The 24,611-nt window shown below is 47.2% G+C and overlaps 2 protein-coding genes across 6 annotated transcripts in view; one reads left to right on the forward strand and one right to left on the reverse strand.

Moving 5' to 3' along the window:
• The first annotated feature begins 7,017 nt into the window (after window positions 1-7,017).
• Ugp (UDP-glucose pyrophosphorylase) overlaps window positions 7,018-24,611 on the forward strand; it is a 45,048-nt gene continuing 27,454 nt past the window's right edge. The window contains exons 1-2 of one of the 5 annotated variants that reach the window (XM_077680552.1): window positions 7,054-7,210; window positions 7,622-7,681. In XM_077680552.1, the coding sequence (XP_077536678.1) occupies window positions 7,208-7,210; window positions 7,622-7,681 (63 nt within the window). In that variant the 5' untranslated portion in view covers window positions 7,054-7,207. Of the gene's footprint in view, window positions 7,211-7,621; window positions 7,682-19,388; window positions 19,549-20,022; window positions 20,163-21,445; window positions 21,810-24,611 lie in introns of those variants that run through there. The other 4 variants (XM_077680550.1, XM_077680547.1, XM_077680551.1 and 1 more) reach the window with 4 other exon arrangements.
• Window positions 8,501-21,221, reverse strand: LOC144149016 (uncharacterized). Its single transcript, XM_077680553.1, has 4 exons — window positions 19,986-21,221; window positions 18,926-19,054; window positions 14,796-14,950; window positions 8,501-13,176 (listed from the first exon to the last, which is right to left on the reverse strand). Exons 1-4 carry the CDS (start codon window positions 20,347-20,349, stop codon window positions 13,021-13,023), a joined length of 804 nt encoding a protein of 267 aa, XP_077536679.1. The 5' UTR covers window positions 20,350-21,221; the 3' UTR covers window positions 8,501-13,020.

Raw genomic sequence — 24,611 nt, forward strand, 5'->3', positions numbered from 1 at the left:
GCAAATATTGACCAATTTTGTTCATTTGTGGAGCAGGTAACAGAGCCTGAATAGTTATTTTTGTTGTTCTTGTTGTTGTGATAGCAAAAAATGTGTTTTGCAGTGGTGTTTTGTACTTTTTGTACATACTTTGTTTGTCATGCGTAGAACGCGGTTTCTAGTATTTTTGTTTCTTCTTCTCGTGTATGGGAAGAACACCAAAGTACTATCGATGTACTCGCTATTGTAAGTGTTCCGCTGTTCTGCGTATCGTCCCTCGAAATATTGTATTTGCTTGACTTTGTATCTAATCAGATACCTGGGATGTTTTATGCCCGCTTCCTGTATGGGTCTGCAGAAGACCTACAGTATTGATGAATAAAAAATAAAAATAAAAAAGAAGCCAACGTTTCACAACCAGCTTTCTTTCTCAGGGGTGACTGGGGTCAGCCTGCTGCCGCGTCCGATAGCCTTTCAACGCGTTAGGTATCTCACAAAGCCCCTCTCTGTCTAGCGCAGTGCTATAGCTATACATGCACCATGAGCTGACATAATCTCTTTACTGCACAACAAAGAGCCACCGAGGAAGCCCCCGAGGACACAATGACCAGTCTCAATCGCCCCAGTGTCGCCCATCTCAAGGAACAGGCTTACTCACTGCACCCTTCCGCGCGTCGCCGTCATACCTAAGGGCCTTAGTCGTACCGATGGCGCCCCTTTCCAGGAATCGCTCCTTTTTCGCCCCATTGGCCTCCACGGCTTCAAGCCGGGTATAATAACACTTCCGACATTGTTGGATGCAGACGTCTCCTCGCCTGCTCCCATTATAATAGGAAGGAACTTTTATTTATTTATTTATTTATACATACTGTAAGCCTATTTAAAGGCTCATACAGGAGTGGTACATTGCAAATATAAAAAAAATATGGCACTTTGAAATACACATTGATACAGGTAATTGAGGACAGACAATAAAGACAGGGCAGATTCACAATTTCACATGTTCACAGATTTTCAATGACACTCATAATTATACAGTGACTCGATTTTTGCAACGAAGTTATCTACAGAACCAGCTTCAACGGCTTCACTTGGCAAGTTGTTCCATGTTTCTATGGTCAGTGGAAAGTAAGAAAACTTGAAAGTATTATTACGGGGGAGGAAAGGCCTGATTGGACAGCTATGGTTGGTTCTTCGCGAGTGGTGAAAAGGTGGTCGGAGGTAGACTTCTTTATCTATGTTTACTTTGCCGTGATAAAGGAGATAGATGAACTTTAACGATGCAACTCGTCGACGGTTTATTAAGGTGGGTATGCTCGCTTGATTGCGGAGAGCCGTTACGCTTTCGTGCCGTGAGTATTTTGAGTAAATGAAGCGGAGGGCCATATTTTGTATGTGTTCTAATTTATCGATGAGGTAGGCTTGGTGAGGATTCCATACGACACTGGCATATTCAAGGATTGGACGTACAAGCGTCAAATATGCTGCGAGTTTTGCTTTAGGGGGAGCCGCTTTAAGTTTTCGCCGCAAAAATCCCAACTGCCGAAATGCCTTAGCTGATATGTTTTCTACATGTACATTCCATTTTAAGTTCTTAGTAAATGTTACTCCTAGGTATTTGACACTGTCCGTTTGAACTAAGGTATGGCCTGATAGATTGTAATTAAAGCATAGATGCTGTCTTTTCTGTGTTATAGTGATACATTTAGTTTTGGTTACATTAATTTGCATCCCCCATTTTGTGCACCAGGCAGAAATATTAGCTAGAGAGGAATCTAGTTTAGTTTGATCTTCAGTAGTCCGCACAGTCGTGTAGATTATACAGTCGTCTGCGAACAACCTAAGTGTTACTCCCGGTTCAATGCACTCATGTATATCGTTGACATAAACAAGAAAGAGTATAGGTCCTAGAACGGATCCTTGAGGTACACCTGAGAAAACATCAAGATGGTCTGATTTGATATTTTTGATTTCTACATATTGGCTTCGTCCATGGAGGTAAGCTGATATCCATGAGACTATTTGGGAATTAATGCCGATTGCTTTCAGTTTACCAATTAATTTGCAATGGGGCACGCGGTCGAATGCCTTCGATAAATCAATTAGTATTGCATCTGTTTGTAGATTGGAATTAATTGCCGATGAAAAGTCATGCGTAATACGTAATGCGTAAATCGGCTGGTGTGGCGAGAGCTGCAACAGTTGTCTATAAGCTTTCGGCGCCCACTTTGCACAGTGGAAAATAACAAATGGCACCCCCGACATAGGAGGCTGGTTCTCCAGCAACAACCCCCTCCCCCCCTCCCTGGTCAATCCCCTTAGCAACGCCACTGTAAGTGCGATCGCTGATTATTTTTGAGTAGAACCAGAGTCCTTCAATACACCGAATGCAACGACGACGGGGTGATAGAGAATATCAGGAAAGGCGAATGCACACGTGCTTTAATTAAAAGGCACTTTGGTTTCTTTCCTTTTTATTTTTTTCGTGACGGTTGAGGGGCTCATTAAACGCGGAAAGTTTGGTCTCTCTCTTGGTCTGTTTGTCAGCCTGTCTTTCTGTTCTTCGATTCAGCCGCCCGGCCAAAGTTAATGCAGAGGAGAGTTCTAAACAATTAAGTCCGCTGGCAATGTCAATACTTGTGATTATTGTTGAGCCGAAACAAAACATTAAGCATATTTGAAATAAAACACCAATACATAACCTTTATTTGCATTGTTCCTTAGAAAAATTCCAAATGAGTAGTCCTTGAGAGGTTAAATATCTGTACGTATGCTGCAGAAAACATTATTACAAAGCATTTCCAACTTCCGATAAAACAAACAATGCAAACCCGCCGCAGCCCCTGCTAACAACGAAGCCGGGACGGACGTGTGAGGCGATAAAGAGAGAGAGAGAGAGAGAGAGAGAGAGAGAGAGAGAGAGAGAGAGAGTAATTTATTGCATGGAAAGAAAACACAGAGAGGTCGGCCTGATCGTATAGTCTCTGACCTGCTACTTTGTGTGGGGGTGGGCAAGGGGGAAAGAGCATAGATGGAGAGGGTGACAGGTATGACGAATATAATAGGTACCTTCCGTAATGCATTTCTAAAAACGCCTTATCAAGCACTTGCGTTATAAAAAAAAACCAACGCATACAAATGCGGAATGCCGAGAAATTGCCCTACATCATTTAGCGGTCTAAAAAGGCACAGGTTCCTTTTCCCGCGCAGTGGCCCTCATTTCCGCAGCCCTTGTCGTAGGGGATCCGCAAAGTGTGAAAATCAAATAGTTACTCTCACTGATTTTTGAAAAAAAAAGCGATAATAAATCGTCAAAACACGACCGAGGAAATACGGTGATACTGTCACTGATTTGTTATATAAAATACTTAATAAGTCGCTACAAAAAGAATAATGAACAATTAGGTTTTATAAATGCTACAAATATCCCAGCTAATATTCAACAAATAAACGGAAGTTTTTTTTGGCAAGGCCGCACAACCAACTGCTGGCCTAAAATAACGCAGAACTGAGAACAAGAACATCTGTAATAATTAGGTACGAATTGCGTGCTCGCAACCACCACGTAAACAACGCGCGCAGCCTACAGCGCATGCCGGAATTCGCCTTTGTACCGAAACACCCGTGTCCCGAAAGGTCCGTGTCCCGAAACGCCCGTGTCCCGAAAGGTCTGTGTGCCGGAAAGAGCGTACCGAAACGCACTGTACCGAAACGTCCTGCACCGAAAAGACCGGAGCCGAGCGGGGCGGCTACCGGCGGCCCGCCGCCGGCAGCCGACCGCGGAGGCTATGGGGGCTGTAGGGGATGCCGGCCACTACGAGAGAGGGCACCACACGTTCCCACTCTCTAACCTGGCATCAGACTCCAGACAAAAAGTGCCCAGTAACATTTTTCTGTGAACCAATCACGTGGAATTTTATGGCGTCTTGAAGTTAACATACTGTAGTACTCAAATCCGGGAGAGCAATTGGATATCTGATCTTGCAGCGACACAGTGCTCGATTTAGGAGAGCCAAGTGGTCCATTTTTCAGAGACTGCCCATAGACGCCATTGACAAAAAGTTATATGCCCAGGTAACACGCATCGTTCGAGTTACATGATTGAAAATATACAGTAATGGAGAGTGAAAGCTGTTCTGCATACAACCGGGAGAGCAATTAGCTCACTGGTTTGGGTGAGGAGCTATTGATTTTTCATTTTTCGCTCCCTTCAGTTACGGAGCGTCGCGCCGCCACACGCCGACAGAAGGCGCTGCTCTCCGCGGAGGCGCTTGGGCAGGAATCCTGGGTTCTAGCACTGAAATCATGCAACAACTGGCAGCGATAATCATTTTTTACCAATATGGCGATACCGCCGCCACGGCGAGACGGGCGGTTCATATAGAAGTTATTGTATCCAGGCATCGAGAATGCTGGATCTTCATTGGATAGCCAAGTCTCCGACAGCATAATTATGTCAAAATCAAATCCTATCTGACTAAACAATAAGTCCAAAGATACCTGTTTGTTCCTTATTGACTGTACATTTAAGTGAAAAACCTTTACTCCGGCGAGATACTTCTTTCCTGAGTGGTGCCTAAGCTTATCAGGGGCAATGTACATGCAACTGGAAGATGCGAAGAACGCTGGTCTACGGCCTAAGCGATAGCCGACAGGTCATTTCGTGATCTGACGACCACCGCGCGCTCTCCCTCGCATCGACGCACGAGAACCTTGCCATAGCTATGCCAGGCAAAGCGAAAGCCTTTTTCCTCTGCCCACTTCTTCGTTTCCCATAGAAGGGTTCGCGTCTGTTTCGTCAGATTTTCTTGAATGAACACGTCCGACTTAGCTTCCGCTAGTTTTTTCTTGTTCTGAAGCCACTTGTCTCTCACGTTTTGTCGAGTGAAGCGAACGATAATCCCAGGCGTCTTATCTGGCTTCGATGGCAACCGATGCACGGCTGTGACGTCACTTTCAGTGAGTTAAGGAACCTTGAGCGATGCAGCAACCGCATTGACTTTCTCAAGAAGGTTTTCATGCTCTGTTTTTTGCATGCCATGCAGCTCAAGATTCAGTTTACGGTTGTGCCACTCGAGTTCATTCATGTCTTTCTTCAGGTTGTTTATCTCTACGTTGCCTTGGCCTGTTTCCATTCGCTCCACTCGGCGCCTAATGTCAGCCATTTGCTTCTGCTGGTTCGTCATATCTGTTATCACCGTGTCGTATTTGTTGGACAGCAACTGCATGCTGCTTTCGATGACATGCAGTGACTGTTTCAGAAAGGCTTTTCACTTTCTCATATACTTTCTCAAATAGTCACAAGAAGCAATTATCAGTACTGCACAAGGCCACGCTCCGAACAATAACTGGATTGCCGCGACATACCCGTATCGACGCCCTCGAAAAGGCGGCTGCCTCCTATGGATGCCCTGCTTTCTGAAGTTACCCTTCAGCACGAATAACGCCGATCTCTTACATGTCAGGGAGCGGCGCTCGCTGCGTGGAATGATCGAACCATGTTGCCGCCACCACTGAGTCAGGCACCGCCTGCCCCGTGGGAAAGGCCACTTCTGACATCGCCACATCACCGACCTGGCATTTCCAAAGCAAGGATGTGTCCCCGCCAAAAAGCCCTTCGTCGCATCCTGGACCAGAAGCTCCCAGATGAAATTGACATCTTTACCAATGCCAGCCTGGGCCAACACCACAGAACAGGGAGGATTTCCAACACCGAATGGGCCTCGCGTGGCATTGTCCAGCACGTCCCGAATTTGACAGTTACTAAATATATACTTTATCCGTCTCCCACTGAAGCTGAACTGCGTGGCATTCTCCATTCACTGGACCATCTTGCCTACAACGTCTCTGCTCCACTACCTGCCCGCATTCGTATCGTCACCGACTCCAAAACTGCTATTGAGGAGTTCAACAAGGCTTTTTCTGACCATCCTACTGTCCACCATGCAGATTCAAGCTATGGTCGACATACTCGCCAAGAACGGCACTAAAACTCGCCTGGCATGGATACCGGGACACATGATGCAAGGACATGGCAACCAGACCGCGCACTCCGCGGCTAGGGAGAGCCTCCTCGTAACCCCTCCGCTGGATGACCAATCCCTGCTGCTGTCTCGCCCGGATCATTTCGCCTGCAACTGGACCACGCTCGCCACGCGCGCCGATGCCGCCTAGCATCAAGCACTCCGATTGGCTACCTTCACGGTGTACCACCTCTACCACGCCCAGCCGAAATTTTCATTAATAAGACTCTTGCCAATGCTGCTCTCACTCCTCACATCATAGCCAAATGGATTCACCATGGGATTTATACTACTACTACTACTTCGTGTGTTGTTTCCGTTCGCGCTGACCGCCATGAATAGTTCCATAGGTCTTCACTTTTTTTTCTCAGGGCTTAATTGCTTGACTTGTGCACTGTATTAGTTTATATTCTCTTATGTACATGCGCGCATTCTCTAGCTGGAATTTGGTTGTTTTTGACATGAAAGCAATGCCTATCCCTCCTTCCATTTCCAAATTTTCCTACTCTTGAAGAAACAATATATTGTATTTTTATATGAAAAATGGTAGTTACAACATCGTTATACTCAGATAGGGGTCAGATAGGACCCCAAAACTTTGTCCACGGTGCGCCGGACGGAGAAGAGAAAGGTCCCTCTTGGGTCACAAGTGTCGATTCGTTTACGGGCCCTAACTAGGGCTGTCGCACCGATCTACACTGGTCTGTAAAGGCCACATATGAGGGAATATATTTCAATGCGCTCGAGAACAGTTAAAAAAAAATACAAGTTAATGAACTGGAAGGAACACAGGAATCGTACATTTTGAACAGTAGTATTAACTCTATGTTTTGAACGGAAGCGCGGTCCGGCCGGCCTGACTATGATTGGCTCTAATTTTCGCCAACGGCCTATCAGACACGGCTTCTTCGGTAAACAAGTTACGCCAAAATTTTTGTTGTAGTCTTCTTTATGCCAACTTTTTGACACAAAGAGCTTTAGTCGTCTTTACTATTGCTTACTACACAAAGGAAACAAGATACAAGAAATGCAAGATTCCTAAACGGCGCTGCGATCGCTCGCACCCCACGCGCTCTGCATACCGGACCGGCTTGCTTGAAGAGCAGTCTGACAAGTTAACTCCTGTCAACACAACACCTGTTGCTGAACGTGAAAGTAATCTTAAAATCTGCAACTTTTCGACAGAACTAAGCGCCAACCACGCAATGGTACGTACTGGAGCAACGTTCCGTGCTGTTAAAAAGCAGACTAAAAACTTATGCCTTCCCCGCGACGTTATTTGTCGTCTGCAACTCGACCGGTTAAGAGTTGAGTGGGCAGACGTGTTGCTTTTCTTCCTTTTTTCCCTCTATCGCCTACTTCACGTGCTCTCGACATGTCTGCTTCGTGAAGGAAATTGAATCATCCTCTGCTGTCGAAAATAAGTTGGACGACTCCTTTAGGACATGTAGTTATTCAGCCTGGCACTCGTGAAAAATGCCGTGTTCCCGGGAGACTAGTGGTGAAGGATGCAGGCCGCCGTATCCTTGCGGCTGGTTCTCAACTTACCCGAGTCTGTTCGCCTTTGTTTTCTTGCTTTTCTGTCGTTGATTTGGACTTGGTTCCTGGCGTTTTTCCAGAACGGCAGCCCGCTGAACGGTAAACATGGCGACTGCCCAAGCATTCAAGCTTCACAAAAGGCAAGCTTCACAACCTTTGCGTTTATTCGAAGAATAAAATGTGGAAAAGAACAATCCCAGGCTATTACATATGCAAGTGCAGACGTAGACAAAAAGTAACGAGATGGCGAACTGTGCCGTGGTCGCTAATGTAGACACAACTGTGACACCAGACGGAAACAGCACGCGTACATCGTAAATACTCGGTGTAACGAAGTCGCCTTATTTGAAATCCCTTCTAACCCTAACCGTAGTACATTTGTTCTTAACCTCGTTGTCCAAACTGCGGTGACCCCGCTTAGTACGAAAGGTGGTCGACCCAGAAAAGGACTGCTACGGCAGCACGCAATGGCATACAAGGCAGCATAGCTGTTTTGTCACTGTGTTGCCCGACTTTCCCCGTGTTTTGGAGTGAAAGCACCTTCTCAGGGTTTACACAAAGCAGCTGCTGACTTGATGTGAAGGGCACATGCCAAGACAAGTGCAGAGATTATTGCCGCGATTGAGAACTTATTCCTAAAACACATACAGAAAAAAAAGGGATTACTACAGAATTGCTATGCTACAGATTGCCACAGAATTGCTACAGAAAGGGATGCTACAGAATTGTTGGCTCTTCTGGTTAAAGCCTGACATGACAAAAGTGCTTTTGATCCGGCGAAGCTCTGTGGTAGTAGGGAGGGGATTTGCATTTTGAGGTGTACCAGGCTGTTATCTTTCATGTTTCTAGCAGCGTTCATACTGCTAGGGTGGCAAAAATTTTTTTTTTTTCATATGATGGCACAGATGTTGATAGTTAAAAATGTTTGTTTGCTAGAATGCGTGTTTCAAACATCTCAGATGTACTTAAGCACATTATTTCACAGAACATTGAGTTTTAAAGTTGAAAATGCTTAATGACGGTTTTTTTTGTCAGTCGTGATAACTTCTTTATATCATATAAATTATAAGAATGGTCTTTAAAAGTTGTACACGCTCAAAAAAACATCTGCATCACCGTAAACCCACCCAACACAGTTTGTGTGCCATTATGAACTGTATGTGTGCAGATGTTTTCTTGTAGGCATACAACTTTTACCAACCGTTCTCATAATTGGTTTCGTTAAAATGATGTTGAATGATTAAAATGTGCTTCCGTGGGGTATTTCGAAAACTGAAAGTTTTTTGTAATGGCCGGTTTGGCTCGTCCAAATCGCAGTCGCTAAACGTTCCCATAAATATCCTGATATATAAAGAGAAGTGAAAGAAAATGTGCCATTTTGCTTTTTCATTGTTACAGCATTGTTGCATTTCCTACCTATGCAAAGAAACACGTTTTCCTGCCATCTTTGCTGCTTTTTACGTTTTGGCACTCGCTGAACCTTTGAAAGCCAAGCCAGTGAAAATTCGTACTCTTCCCATAATTCCCACTAACATGCGGTTGCAGTGTCAGCTAGCTCTCCAGGACATTTTTGTAAGAAACTGCTATATACTTACGCAGCAGCCCTGTTATTACTTTTTTTCACCCGACCTACTCTGATGTGACATCATTATCATGATGAGAACTACCATACTTAAGTACGGTCTGACTTCATCTTTTTCTATCTCTTGTCAAACTTCTGGGGTCTAGTTATGACAGTAACTAAGTTTGTAGCGGACCTACTGAACTTGCATCCGTCAGACGCCAGCAAAATCTGCTCTCTCAATGTGGTGGGCCTGTGCAGCTGAGAGCGCTGGGTTCTATGCATGTGCTTCTCAAAAAAGATTATCACCGATACGCCTAAATTAGGCTTTCCTTCTGTGAACATATCACTCAAATAAAAACTTCTTTGGAACACGTGCCAGCGTGCAAGCTGGTTTCAAGAAAAGTCGCATTTAGGATGTACTCAATATCACGGTTAGTAGGTCAGGCGGTCAATAAAGCACTCAGTGACAGTGGCCTTGTTCAACAGGGATGACATCATCTCTTTAAATCAACGTTCCCCGTGAATTTGCAGCAATGTAAGAAACAAATATATTGTAGCTGTTGTCCCCTTGGAAAATGTAGCCTTAATATGCACAGTTTTCTGTTTTTACTTCTTCATGATTTCAAAGTGCCAGCTTGCATGTATGGCTGACCTACTCTGAAGTAAATGCAGTTACCTAGCACACAGTAGCAACAACAAACAAAAAAAATATCCCCGAAGCTGTGTAAAATGCAAAGGGAGACAGGGAAATACTAACATGGAGCCCTAATCGAACTTCGGCAGCCATTATTGAATGCCAGGGGGTTATCTAATGGAGGTGAAAAAAGAAAGCACCCGTGTGTTGAGATTTCTGTGGACGTTAAAAGATCTCCAGGTGGTATAAATTAATCTGTAGCCATCCACAATGGCGCATCTTGCGGGTCGAATGTAGCTTTGGTGTGTTACACCTCCAAAATTTGAACCGTGATTTTTTTTTTTTTTGACTGAGTGCCAGGAAAAAGGAGCTGAAGTTATCGAAGCAAAAGCATGGGATAACAATACTGCTCAGAAAATTCTGCAACATGATTGAAAAAGCAACGGGCGTGAGATTGCAGGGGAGATTTTGCAGTGCAAGTGACGCAACTGCGACAAATCAAAAAGACCGTGCCAGCAAAACATCTATCAATGAAAAATGCCATCTGCTGGCGGCATATCCACCTCCAATCTTTCTTCCCCGCACATTTCAGCTTGATCAGAGCTGTCTCTTGTGTACAGGTAGGGTGGCCACATTTGCCTGATGCCATACGTGGCTACGGTACTTGCAGGGTTCACATTACAAGTCCGCACCTTGACGTAACCTACAGATCAGTTGCGGTTTGTTGCCAACGGTGTAACCGCGGTTACCTTTGTAAACATGAAGCTCGTCAGACAAATGTGAACCCCCAACACTACAAGCATGATGTGAGATCGGATCACACTAAAAGGCGACCAGAGCAGATGATACGTCATCGCAGGTTACACATTGGGGCATTTTAAGGCACAGTGTTTTCACACGTCATTCGTACCAGCAGCTACAGTTTGCATCGGGCCTGATGTGCACACTGTAGGGCACCATTGGAGACACGTGCAAGCACACACACATACACACAGTGACACATGTAAAAAAGAACACCTTTGATCACAGCCCTATAGGAAAGACCAACTCCTACATCTCACATAATCTCCTAAATCTCTCATTTGTGGCTACATCTCGCAAATGAGCACTCTGGTGGTATGCTGTGGCAGTGACAGGGCTTGTGCATATAATGGCTGTGCTTTCGAAGCAAGAGCGTGTTGGGCAAGCGCCTGACTATGTAGATGCTTGTGGAATGTGCTTGTGGGAAGTGTTGCATTGGAATGTGCCTCACTCATAGCTGTCATAGTGCACGTCATTTTGAGTTGATATGGAATAATAACTCGTTGATCAACCAGAATACACTAGGAGAAAATGGCCTGAAAATATGCGGTAGTTGTTTGGCCGCAGCTGCTCTTGTGTGTGGTGGCGGCAGTGTGCTAAGAGCTTAGTGCCGTGTGCTACAACTACAGCTGTGGGGCATGGGGGCACGTTCGAATATAGGCATTGGACGTGACTTTGTCACGTCCTGGCAAAATGGCACTTCAGTTGCACAGAAGGAGTGCCGATGCAAATGTCTGATTTCATTTACATGGAGGCAGTAGTTTCACTACTGCCTGTGTTTTTCACTATGCAACATGCATATGCTCTTTGACCTTTGATAGCACTGATATTGCAAGCAGCACTCGAGAGGGAAGTTCTCTCTTTCTCGCTAGATTTGTTCGAAATGGACATAAACTGCCGAAATCATGATTTATCTCTTACACTTTTTCTCAACTTTTTCTATTTCTAGTACATCTTTTTTTTTCTTCAAAATAAAATTCAGTTTGTGTTCAGCGCAGTGTTTGTCTTTTCCTTTGTTCATCTCAATTTTACCGGGTTTTTTTTTTCCCCCAAGTAGCTGCTTGCAAAGAGACCGCAGTTTTCCCGCATGTGCACTGACTGCAGTTAAATGTGACCGGGGCTGCCTTGACCATAACTGAGGCTGCCCGTGCAAGTAGAGTTAGTGAGCGTCACAGGATTTAAAGCTGCCGATCTGTTACTTGACACGCCGAATAACTGCCTTGCCTACGTCACACAAGATGCTGACGCAAGCTCTATGGAGGCTAGATACCTATGTGTCACACTCACTTTGGCTTCATGCTTCCATCCTGTAAGTGTAAAAATCACTTTGATATAGATGTGAGCAAACTAATACTTTGTGGAAGACATCCATATGCAAGGAAAGCGATTTATGCGTTCATGTCAGCCTTGAAATTTCGTGCCAGTTCTCCCTCCAGCTCATTTAAAACTGAGGCACCCGATAGCTTAGCTGCACTCCTTTTCATAGTAACGCTGAAATGTTCGTGGTTTGGTGGAAATTGTTGTAAGATTGGCTCCAGGAGCAACTGGTGTAGCCGGATCTTTGCTGGCAAGCTCAGTTTTTGCATGGACATGTCGGGGGGATTGCTGAGAATTTGTTGCACTGAGAGTGAATGTCGCACTCCACATGTAAAGAAAGCTATGTGCACTCTGTGGCAGTCACAGGACAGTGTTAATTGTGAAAGCACTGGTGACTTTGCTGCCGTGCTTTCAACTTCTTCGGAGGCAAGTCAACGTTGGGACACGGTCTGCATGATTGTGATAGCAGGTTTAAGGATAGAGAATAGTAAGATCTGTCCGGGGCGCATTGTTGAACCAGTGGGTCCAGGGGTTACAAATGCAAGCAGATTTTCATAAATACTGAAAGCCCCTCTGGAAAGTTTCTCTGCACCAGTCTTGACCTGAGGTAGCACACACAAAGCTGGATCCGTTCGCGCAAATAGTAGCGCAATGTCGCCTGAGCTGTGGCCCTTGAAGCATCTTGCCCATTACTGCTGCTTCTGTGTTCTACCAGCCTCACCACTTGTCATGACTCCTCACCACTCTCACATGTCTAAGGGGAACCAAGCCAACCCAGGGGTGTGACCAGTGACTGGCATATTCTGAAACCCTGTTGTGTCGCCAAGCCCCTTTCGCATCATATGGCAGCGAGGGGAGAAATGGTTTGTTGGCCAGTATGTAGAACATGATTTGACAGCTCGTGACAAAATTGCATAGTGCTATGTGCTGGCAGTCTTGCTAGACAGGTCTGCAGTGTGTGTTGTACCCGCTTGGCTTGTAAGAGGGTCGTTTACTGGGCAGCCCTTTCTCGGCACAACCATAGGCTCTGCTCGCAGGCATTGGAAGTGTTGATAAAAGATAGTCAGGCTCGGTCGAGGTGGTGTCTCCAGCTCGGCGAGTAGCGTGTCTTTGGCTTGTCTTGTCTTGGCAGTGGGTGGCGGCCCCTCCCCTCTGGGGGCTTCTCACTGGTACTGGTCCCGGTACTCAGAGATCCAGCGGCGGCGGTCCTTGGGTGGAGGCGCTGAATGTGGTCGCTCTGGCCTGAAGGTCTTGCGCTGAAGAGGTGGGGGAGACCTCTGTTGTCGCAGTCGCATGGCGGCCAGCGCTGAGGGGTGTACCTGCCGTGGTGGGGGGCCAGGAAAGGGGTTCGGGTCAGCTCTGCTTCAATTCTGGCTGATCCCTCAGTGATACAAACTACTGCTACTTGGCTCACCGTGCAGTGATTCTCAGCGTTGGCTCAGTTAATGTGCCTGTCTCCTCACAAAACGATTTCTGCAAATGCAATTTCCTGATGGCTTTAAATGAAATCTTCTGGTTGGTCCTCAATAATTTTAGTTTTCATCCTTGCCCTCTCTACAGTTATTATGCTGTGCCATAATTGCATGATACTACCTTGATAGTGCCATTGACGGATTTTAAATTTCTCCCCTCACCCTTGCCCTGCAAAGAAAAAGTTAGTTTGCCCCCTGCCACCCTCATTTCTACAAAACGAATGCACTCAGTCTTAGTGTTGCACACTAGGAAGAATGAAGGAAGTCTTTTTTTTTTTTTTTGTTAGAGACACATTGCAGTTCTGCTCAAACCAGCAATGCGTAACATGTAGTAGAAAAGAGGGAATACCAAAATAATGCAGACATCTCGAACTCCCACAAAAGCCAGCAGTCCGCTTTCCTGCTCAAATGTAAAAACAGCCGCAAAAGCTTGCAGATTCTGGACGTGATGGCACAATGCAAGCAAGTTAACATCCGAAACATCACTAGAATGTGCTCAACTTTTTGAGAAACAGAATTTCGAGAGGTGTCTTAAGAATGCCCAACTTATGTGCCATGACCACAAATTGCTGTTTTCAACTCATTGTCCGATTCTCGCTTTGCACGGCGCCCTTGAGTGGTATCGATTGCTTTACACAACTACTTCACAAGACTGCAGTGGCACTCGCACAAGTAGTGACTGCCACTAGAATAACAAAAACACATATAAAATGAAGCAAAAGTACCAAATGTAACAATAACAAAAATGATCTTGCTTGTCATGCAATGGCAAACAACTCAACTGCTGCACATCTATTTATACGTTGTCTGCGTACTCGAATTAGTATAAATTGGGTTGCTCATCATGAGCCATCATTTTGATGTCGGTCAATGCTGTAAAATGCTCTGAAAATGCCCTCACTTCCTTTTAAGTAACGCCATTTAACGCCATATCAGCAAAGGCTCCTTCCATAGATTCATACTTGTGCATTTCACAGCTTTCACGTTTGCGCCAATGTGCAACATTGTCTTCCTGTGTATCGTTTTTAAGAGGCCCTGAAGACAAAGTACAACTCTGCTCAATTTGAAAGATCTAGCCTTTTGTAGCTCACTCTGCTTCATTCCAGCCAGGAAAGTTTCCTTTTTAACCGAGAAAAATGCAAGCAATATTAAAAAACTTTTAGAATTCCATGCTAAAGTGTTTTAACTGCACGTTAGCATTCGAACGATACAATCAAACAGAACCAGAGGCCCTACTACAATCGCCAAGTCATGCTTCTTGGCGGTTGATTGGGTCAGTGGCTGGGGAGTCGCCAGTGCTTCATTTATTTTCTGCAATATCTTGTCTCTTTGAAGTCTGTGAACTTCGTGGCCCCTTTAAGGGACTTTGACATTCAAAACACACCTAGATGCCTGCACTAGATGTACGCAATGAGTGCACCCTAAGTAGCGTGGGGTAACAGTGCGGAGCAGGGAACAGTGGTCACCTCGTCGGTGGAGGCAGCCACGTTGAAGGTCCTCTTGGTGGCTATCGTGTCGACGTCGTCCGCCCAGCCGTAGTTCTCGAAGGGTGCGCCCCACAGGCCGCAGCAGCAACCGCACCGCTCCGGTTCCTTTCTGGCAACGCCCCGGCTCCTGCCACCTTGCGTTAGCACAAAAATGCCGTTGGTAGTCTGCCTTCTCAATTCTAAAACATTAAACATCTCTCCCTAGAGAAAGTTTAAGAGAAGCGTGAAAGCTAAGAGCGTGACCAACCTTCGCTGAAAGTGCGGCCAATCGATCGTCAAACCCTCAAGGACCCCAATCGCCGATGAAGAACGAACCCATGCGACGACTTTTCGGGCACTAAGTAAATGCATCTGCGAACGATCGAAATGTGTACCGATTTATGAGGTACCGTGGTTTATGAGATAGAGGCATGCTACTGGACTCCTCCTTCATGCTCAATGTGTGGATTGCCTTATCTAGAACCATTGCTTTTTCGTGACTTTCAAGAAACCGTTTCAACACGGTGGTACTAGAGGCATTTTTTTTACCTGAACTGGCTGCACTGGTGAAAGCAGCAGCATATGCTCATTTTTTTTACTAATTGGTATCCCCAGTAGCAATCTACACTGGTCTGCACGACACTGCACTAATCTGCACCAGTTCAGGTAAAAAAAAAATGCCCCTACTATTAAATTTATAAACAAGCACCGAATGCAACGTGTCCAAGCAGTGCTAGGCTACCGACAGTTTTCAAGACACTGGCTAGCACCAGAATTGACATTCAAGAACAGGAAGCAAGTGCCTACATTTACATCTAGCTACAGATCGTGGAAGCCCAGCTTCACGCAAGCGCCATGCGTCTAAAGATTTTATCAGAGCTTTGTGGTAAACCACGTGGTATGGGTAAACTCGTTAGTTTTTTGAGAGCTGGACGCCATCGGTGCCACTAAGAAAGCTTTCGCATACCTCAGAGTGTGACCAACATTATTCCACTTACTGGTCATACCGTTGCCTCTTGGGTACATGTTTAAGTGCTAAAACACATTTCAGGAAGCTTTGTGAAAATCTTAGTGCAAGTATGTTCGGTGCCCATCATCACGGGCCGACATTTTATGACACACCAAGCCTTCGAGGAAAACCCGCTAAAAAAAACTGTCCTAACCTTCCTTACGAGAGTGTCACTAAATGTGTCATTTTGTGGGAGGCTGTGCACATCTTTCCAACCTGTTGGAGGCACCGGTATACACGATGGTTGCTGTTTGACACAGCTTTACTACTAAAAGGTTCCGCAGTGGTTTGCCCTCGTCCGCTCGCCCGAAAGTGCGTGAAGTGCTAAAGGTTGGTGGCACCGACATGAGCGGTAAACATTGTCTAATTAGACTCTCAAGTTAGTCTAGAATGCATAGGCCATGCTGCTTCAGCCAATTTCCACGTGTTTTTAACGAGAACATTGCTTTCGAGGGTGTTGTTTCCCTCAGCTTACGATCCTCCCTGGCTTTTTTTTCTGGCAGCAGTTGCGGCAACATGCTGGCAAATTTACAGGACTAAATTTTGCAGGTTGCTAACGCGTTTAACTTGTACAGCTGGTGCCCAAACAAACAAAAATTTGGCATTTGACGGACGAAAATCACAATTTTGAAGGCTGGTGTAGCTTCAAAACACATTGTAAGCCAGAGTGACTTATTATAGTTGGTGTAGATGCAGCGAGTGGCACGTGGCATTTTCCCTTCTGCTGCCCAGAAAAATGCTGCAGACTTTCGGTGAATATACATTACATTGCATGGATTCCACAGTGCAGTTGCAGCTGATTTTTTGGTGAAATAAGCTTAGTGCCCCTTTAAGGTGAAAGTGCGTTTCTGTGTGAACTCTGTTCTTTTCTACGTGCAGACCTTTAACATTTTTCCCGCCATCAGAGCATCAGTGAATCGCAGTGGTATGCGTTTGTAGTACATAATCATCCCTCTCTGAAAGACTTCTACTTATACGAATAGCTGATCTTTGCATGTTGTTACTTCTACAATAGAGCAGTGAGGCATGCAGCTTTTTTTTCGCACCTTATCGTTAACTTTTTCATCTTTTTTTGTTTCTAGCAAATGTTGTGGGATCTGTAGCTAGATGTAAATGTAGGCACTTGCTTCCTATTCTTGAATGTCAATTCTGGTGCTAGCCGCTGTCTTGAAAACTGTCGGTATCCTAGCGCTGCTTGGATACATTGCATTCGGTGCTTGTTTATAAATTTAATACCAATTTGCGTTGGAGCGTGCTTTGAGCAAGGGCTGTAGCCAAGAAGCTAATAGTATGGTTGTGGGGTTTAACACCCCTTTCTCCAAAAAAGATTTACACATTAGTTGCGTTTCCTTTTTTCTGAGATGTCTCAACTAAGCCTCCCCAAAAACTTTTTCTGAGTTTTTTTTCTATCCGCAAGTTTTCTGTGCTGCAACTTATTATGACGTTCCAGGAGCCGTATGAAGATTGTGAAAATTTGTTGAAAAACCTTATCATACTGCCATGCTTAAGTAGGTGGAGAGACAGAAATGAATGCTGCCACATTTGTTGGCATCACATATGCTGCACAAAAAGCAGGTCCCTGTTGTGTATGCATTAAAGAGTGAACAGAAGTGCAAGCTTCTGTGGCATTTTCTTCTGGTTCTGACTAGAATGCATTAGTCTGTCAAAAGTCTTATTTTAAGGTATAAACAGGCCATGGAGACAAAATACAAATTTGGTTCAATAAAGAGACTGCTTTTCCCCCGTAAACAGCGATACCACTTTTACTGCAAACTTCACACAAGTAATGGAGACACCAAGGAAAGCATGGGAAACAGCGGCAACTCCCAGCCACTTTTTGGGGATTTCTCTATGACATCAAATCGGCAGTCGTCGACTCAAGCCACTGCCAAGAAACATGACCGGTCGACTCTAGCGGGGCTTCTAATTTTATTTGGTCATAGCATCCAGTTCTGGCTAGGATTACATAATTCGTAGCTATATTACGCCACTGTAGCTAGAAATCTGAAATTTTTGTAACATTTTCTGGGTTAAAAAACATCTTTTGTAGCTGGAATGAAACTAGATGCATTATCAAAGGCTAGCACTTTCAAAATGAGCAAAGTTGAATTTTGTCTTTATGGCCCGGTTAAGTGAAAAGAAGAGGCAGTTACTCTCTGCATTTAATGTACTGCACAGTTCACTTCCCTTAGCATTTATCTTTGGGAACAGATTACCTGTTTTAAAATGAGGCTTTAATTCAAATTCTGTATGTTGTTTTGCAATGCCCTCTGTGCCTGTTAAGCACTCGAAATGTGGAGTGCTTATCTCGGCCACTTCTGGCTTTTTTTTTTTTTCAGTTTCATCGTCAACAAGATCTCTGATAACGCGACTCTTTATTCTCTTTCTCTGTTCTACTTGTCTTTTTTCTTACACTGAATGTAATGCCACAGCTTCCCTGTAGCCTAGCATTCAATGATATCAAGGCTGCCAAGACTGCCAGGCAGCCTAGTACATGTTGGGTACATGAGACGTGAAACCCGATGTCTCCGGGCGGAATCCCCTGTTCCATTGTGTCGAGGAGTTCCAGAAATGCCCTAGGCTCGCATTATGAGTGTGGCTGGCCTGCTGCTAGGTGCAGGCCATCCCATCGTCGCCACCGCTACGTGAAGACCAAGGTGTACCATGAGTGAGTAGAACTGCTAGCTTTAATCTAGACTGATCGTTATGTTGTTGCTTGAAAGTAGGCAAGAGTCGAGGCATGATCGTAAGAAGAGGAAAGCAATAAAGGCAGGGTCATCCTTTCTATTGGAATTTGGAAGAGGAACTTACGTTGAACTTGTGAAATCGTGGCTGATAACAGCCGTGCACTTACTGTGGCTTTTTTGCATATTGCAAACACCAATTTGGCTAAAGGTTCTTTCTGGCAGCAATCTGGGCTGCCTGGAAGTTCATATTTCGTTACAGCTGCCGCTTCCTTTTGACTAGTGAGCTGGTTAGCAGTTGACTTTGTACAAAGCCAGTACCTCGACCAGGCGTTGTAATAAGATTTCCTTGTGTTCAGTGAACATGTGCCAGAACTACCGTGCAGTGATGGCCCGTGGGCCTTAGATCATAGCAATGGCAGGGGTCGCCTACTCACGGGTCCTCCGCCTCTGGTCGTCGGCGATTGGGGGAAGCCTTGTGATGTCACCAGGGGCCGTCTGCACCGCGACGTCTTTCCGCGCAGGCAGCGTCGTCTGCGTGGCTCTGTGTCGCTCGGACGACGTTGCTGCGCAAAATAATGAAGACTTGAAGAGGATTGGGAAATTGTTTTGTCTCGAGAGCACGGAAGCCGGCGCGTGCTAACGTTGCGCGATAAGCTGCACGTCGAAGATACGGGCTTGTTGTGGTTTGTGTGCGCGTGCGCACTCGACCGGTGACGTCACGGTTTATAGGCGCCGCGGCTGAGCAGACGATTCCCGATAGCGCCGAGTGTTTTGCAGACGACACGCTACAGCTGACGTGCGGAAATCTCAATGCCGCGCCCTCACTCCGACGGCCTCCTCTCTGAAGCTTTCGTCCCGATGTCACGTACTACGATACAATTTCGAGGGAGAGGGGGCCGCGTATTATCACGGTGGCAGCGCTGGGCGATCGCGCGGCGCCAGCAGAAGTCGTCTGCGCGTGTTCCAAGACGCCGCGCGCCAACGTTCGGTCGGCATCATGAACGGTTCGACGACGACGCACAACGGCGCGCCGACGCAGAGGCGATCACACTTCGGGGTATGTGGACCCCTCGAGTTTCGTATGTCTTGATATTTGCGTTTTTTGCCGCCGCCAGCGAGGCCCGATTCGTAGGAGTCGGCGCGCTAGGTCCTAGCAGACGACGCGCATAACGCGCGTCCCAGTGTAACATAAATGTGGACGCGTGTTCATATGTGCAGTGGTGTGTAACGCGAAGGAGGAGGAGGGGATTAGCGCTGGCGCCGTGTCAATGGCCATATCGCGCGCGGGGTCTCGCGGTTCACAGATGGTGTTCGAACCGCGATGCGCTGTGCAAACGATCGTCAAAGTTGCGCACCAACTGTGGCTTGGAACGCGTTGTATGTCACGTGGGGTTTACCTAAACCAACACTGTCGGGGAGCAATGTTCCGACACGTGTGCATTTATGCCGCCCTCGCCGGCAGATCGCCAAGGTTGTTACAACGATCACACGTACCAAGGAAAAAATTGTCGGGGACCTCTGCGGCGTTTAGCGCTGCTTTCCGGTGGCGGTCGTCGCTGCCCTGTTGTCTGCCTGCGTCGTCCGGCTGATCGCAGCCGCCACCGATGTCGGAATCGATGGCCCTCGCGAGAGCGGCGAGCTGCAGCCGTCGCAACCTGATCTTCGTCGGTGGTAAGCCACAGTCCTCGGACTCGGAGTCTTCCAACTCGTATCCGCTGTCGTCGCCGAGCGGTTCGTGCACGAACTCGCGCTGGCGCCGTTCGGCGCGGTACAGCGCGTTCTCGAGCCACAGGGCGTTGCGCTTGTCGCTCGAGAACCACTTGAAGTTCTTGCGGTACTCCGACTTCCGTAGCACCATGTCGGCGCCACCACCACCACACGAGAAGCACGGACGCCGCGGTCACATCTGCTGTCGCTGCTGCATCGTGGGGCCGTATACCCCCTCGCTCTCGCCGATCTGGGGGCCACCACGCACCGTGATCCGAGCGGTGGACGCGAGTCGGATGAATTTATCGGGGAAGGGCGTCGTTGTTTTCTCTATGCTAGGCTGGGCACGAAGCGACGGGACGCCGCCGCCGCCGTGCATTGATTGCTGCAGCCGTCTGCTTGCTCCGATTCCCCCTCTTTTGTTCTTTGTTGTCGTCTGCTTTTGCCCAGCAGTACCGTTACGGCGCGGGAAGTCGGCCGACGATGCGCGGCCGCAGTTGCCGTAACCGCGGTTTGTTTTCGGAGTGTTAGGTATTGACCGCGATTTTACCAACTGTTTCAAGCTCGGTGGCAATTCTTTATCTAGGTTTTTTTTTTTAATCTACCCTTCAGTAATGCTACGCGTGCTTGTTTGAATAAGCGATCGCCGCTTCTGATGTTGTTTTAACGGCCCGAGACTCCGTACGACGCCGACTTTTGCCTCGTTGAAGGATGCCATTTGTTTTCATTTTATCATGAGCGAACGATCGAGCTATAATTTTCTTAGCTCGCTCACACGTCGTGGGCACGCGCGCAGAGTTTACAATTTCGACGGCAGCGTTCGTTCGGCACGATTATTGCGCAACGTGCGAGCGCCCGCGAAAAAAAAAAAAAAAAAAGCAGCCGGTTAACTCATGCGTGCAGAAGGCTAGTTTCGGTTTCCAAGCTGGCTGGCGCGTGTAGTTTCGTCTGCTTTTCCAAGGCCGCGCAAGTTTCTCTCTCATTGCAGCAGGAAGTTTGTCGGGCGCAAAGAGCTGTAGGCGAGGCTGAAACAAGATATTTTCCCGTTTTCTTCGCTTCCGCAGTGATCGCCTGCACGCCCCGCCGTGTCAGCTTTCTATCGCCCCTTCGTTGAGTTTCGCTTTCGCCGATTGCACGCAGGGCGCGACGCCAGAGACGCGGTCGGGTTAGCGGTAGGCATTAGGACAGGACCGCGGGTTCCATCCTCCATGTTGGTCAGCTGAGTGGCTTCTTCTGTTGCTGCCGTTGCTGCGCTAACGTCTGCGGCGGCGACGTTGGCGTGATTCTGGCGTCAGCGCGCGCTGTCGGCGCCGACGTCTTGACTTGGCGTGCGGTTTTCTCCGTCCGCTTGGCAGGGTTGGCGCGTGGTAGGGGATTGTGCCAGATAAAAGGCGCCGGGGAAGACCGTGCCGTGACCGCTGTGACCTCTCCCCGCATCCCGTGTAGCTGACGGCGTCTTGTCTCGCACCGGTGGAATGAATTGTTAGCGCCGCGTGTCTTATCGTCTGCCCCGGCAATCCAAACCCGAGCACCGGCTTTCGTACTACTGACTGTTTACCAAACTTGAGAGTGCAACCTCCGACCATGTCGACGCAAGTGGAGAAGCGTCTTGTGAGTGTTCTGCTCGGACGTCCGGGATTTTTTTTTCTTTCTTTTCTTTAGTTTCCCTTACAGTTTCGCGTAGTCGTGGTTCCAGCGAACGACGCTGTTGTGTGTTTGTGGCCGAGCGGTTGCGACTGACATGTTTTTGTTGTGGCAATCTCAGGCGCGGGCGTTATCGCAGGCTGCTATCTCGTTGTTGCGCGGAGTACTTGTAGGTGTACGAGAGCCCTTTAGATAAAGCGCGGTCACTGGCGCGCCACCGCCTGATTGAGGTCGAGGTTGTGACCTTGTTGACGGAATAATTTGCTTAAACTTTGGCGTTACAGTCGTAAGGAGCGCGAGCTTTCGAGTCAGCGCAGCAGCTGACATGTTTTTGGAGGGTTTGGAGGCTGTGACATGCGTGAACATGTCCTTGCATTGGGTGCATGTTTGAGTAACGACCTAATTTACCATTTTATAGACTCGGATGAGTAACCACGGAGGGGAGAGGTGATAATTAGGCATCATGCTCGGGGGGGGGGGGGGGGGGGGGATCGCTGTTGTGAATTCGAGAACAATTACTCGGGTTGCAGAGGGCATTTGACATCTGCACTACATGAGTATTCATTATTGGGGAGGAAAAAGGACCTTTGGGTAATGCTGGAGCTGGAGGGAAGCGGAGAAGTGGGCGGGGCTAGTTTTAATCGAAGCGCATGGCGAGCGCGACCACGTGAAGTTCGCTGATCCGTACATCCCGTACGCATCCCCGGAAAGCCAAACACGTGTGCGGAGAGTAGGGATAGGAGAGGTTGCAGAGGAGGGTGCTGTAGGGATCAAAAAGGAGAATTCGGGAAGGCAAATGCTGTCGCCAGGGTTGCCACTGAGTTTTGGGTCAATATCGCCAGACGGCCAGCAAAATGTCGCCGAATGTCACCATTTTTGCTTTAGAATTCGCCAAAAGTGTCGCCACACTAGATATCTACGGCAACGCCTAAAAATAAAAGCTCCCAATTTTGTATAACCCCATAAAAATCAGCAACGTTCAAAACACTTATATTGTATTGATGTTTTTCAATGCCAGTCGTATGGTACGCCAACGCGTTGGGTACGCTTCATAATGCCTGGTTCTTCGACTAGCCGTTAGCCGGCGCCGCAGGAAAAGCCCACTCTGGAGTAGGCAGCGGCTGTAGTATTGGTGAAAAAAATGCAGAGAAGTCGATAAAGTGTAATCCCAAGCAGGGGTAGCGGCAGGGCAGAATTAAAAAGAAATTTGAGTTGAGGGTTAAATAAATTCAAGTTACTAAGATAGGCTAGATGGCGCATGCCGTTACGCCGATTCAAAGGGGAGGCCTTTGATCATCATCATCATCATCATCATCATCACTTTGGCGGGAATTAGCCAGCGGTGTGGCGCGTGCCGGGGGCACCGCAAGGTTGACATTTCGATGGTACGGGCGGAGGAGTCGATGTCGTTTTATCCGTCTGCCAAGCCAGAGTGTCCCCGTGATTTTGGGCCGCGACTTTCTTCGGAAGTCCAGAATTACGATCGACATTATGATCCCGCTTTCTGACCCCTGATGCCAACCCCCACGCTGCCGCCACGACATGCCCATGCCTCGGGCGAAATAAGACACTGAACAGAGACGACTGAAGCTTTCGAACACCGCATGACCGTATCACGCGCAGAGGTATTGCGGCCGTGTCAAAGCAACACCGACTAGGCAGAGCAACGCCACCTAGACTGGAAAGAATTTTCTCTAGGTGGCGTTGGGCAGAGCCGTCGGGACGGACGGAGAAAGAGAAATGCGGGAGCGAGAATCCCAAGCCGAAATTCGCCATAAAATTGCCATGTCGCCATTCGTGATTTTCGGTCGTCACGGGCCTCTCAAAGTCGCCAATTTGGCGAAAAGTAGCCACCAGTGGCAACCCTGGCTGTCGCCTTAGTAGAGGTTGCCAGTCGCTTGCGGGAAGGGGGGATTTTTGCACTGGACGTCAGACTGCTGGTGATGATGGTGATGGTTAAAGGTTAGCCGCTCACACGTACCTTGACGGTTCAACGGCACAGCGTGGCAGATTGCTTTGCTGGATTTTGTGTGCGTTTTGTTTTTTAGGCAGCTATGAGAGAGCGTAAATGCCGTTTTTTTTTTTTTTTGGTGAATGATTGCATAAGGCGGACGGGCATGTCAACTTAACGGGACGCTGAAGTGACGTTGTAATTACGGTCTAATTACCTGATCAGTTTAACTTCTAGATGCGTGGGTCGTTTTCTGAGCCTTTCCAGACGATTTACTCGCATCTTTTTACGAGAAGAGCGCGGTCGAAAGGGCCGTTTCCCACGCACCATATCCTTCCCGGCGATTTGTTGACGTCTTCTTTGACGGTACACTGGTAGGGTTAAATTTAACGGGAATTGGTACCAGCATGCGCAGCCTGTACGATGTGCTCGTGTACAAGAAAAGGGTCGACAACAAAAAAATATTTTCGCGCACACTGAAACCTAGCAGCGTTACATGCCTACACAGTGTAGGATATACCCGCGGTGGTGCATTGGCCAACGCTTTGTAAGCAGGAACTTGTGCTGAATAACAAGCAAGGTCCATGCGTGGCCACCACGGATCGTAGCATTACAGTATATTCCCGATAATTCGAAGTCGCTTGATTAGCATTGTCGTTTGTGAAGTTAAGGTCCCCTCATCTGTGCATGCAATGTTTGGTACTTGGAAGTTAAAGGTCTGAAATATCGGTTAATTATAAGTTATTTGTCAATGTAAAAGACTCGAGGAGGTCGGAAAATTTGATGAATATGCAGAAAACGACGCAGGAGAAGCACTC

The sequence above is a fragment of the Haemaphysalis longicornis genome, unplaced genomic scaffold (assembly GCF_048455015.1).
Source record: "Haemaphysalis longicornis isolate Haplotype H1 unplaced genomic scaffold, Haemaphysalis longicornis Haplotype H1 scaffold_8, whole genome shotgun sequence".
Lineage (NCBI taxonomy): Eukaryota > Metazoa > Arthropoda > Arachnida > Ixodida > Ixodidae > Haemaphysalis > Haemaphysalis longicornis.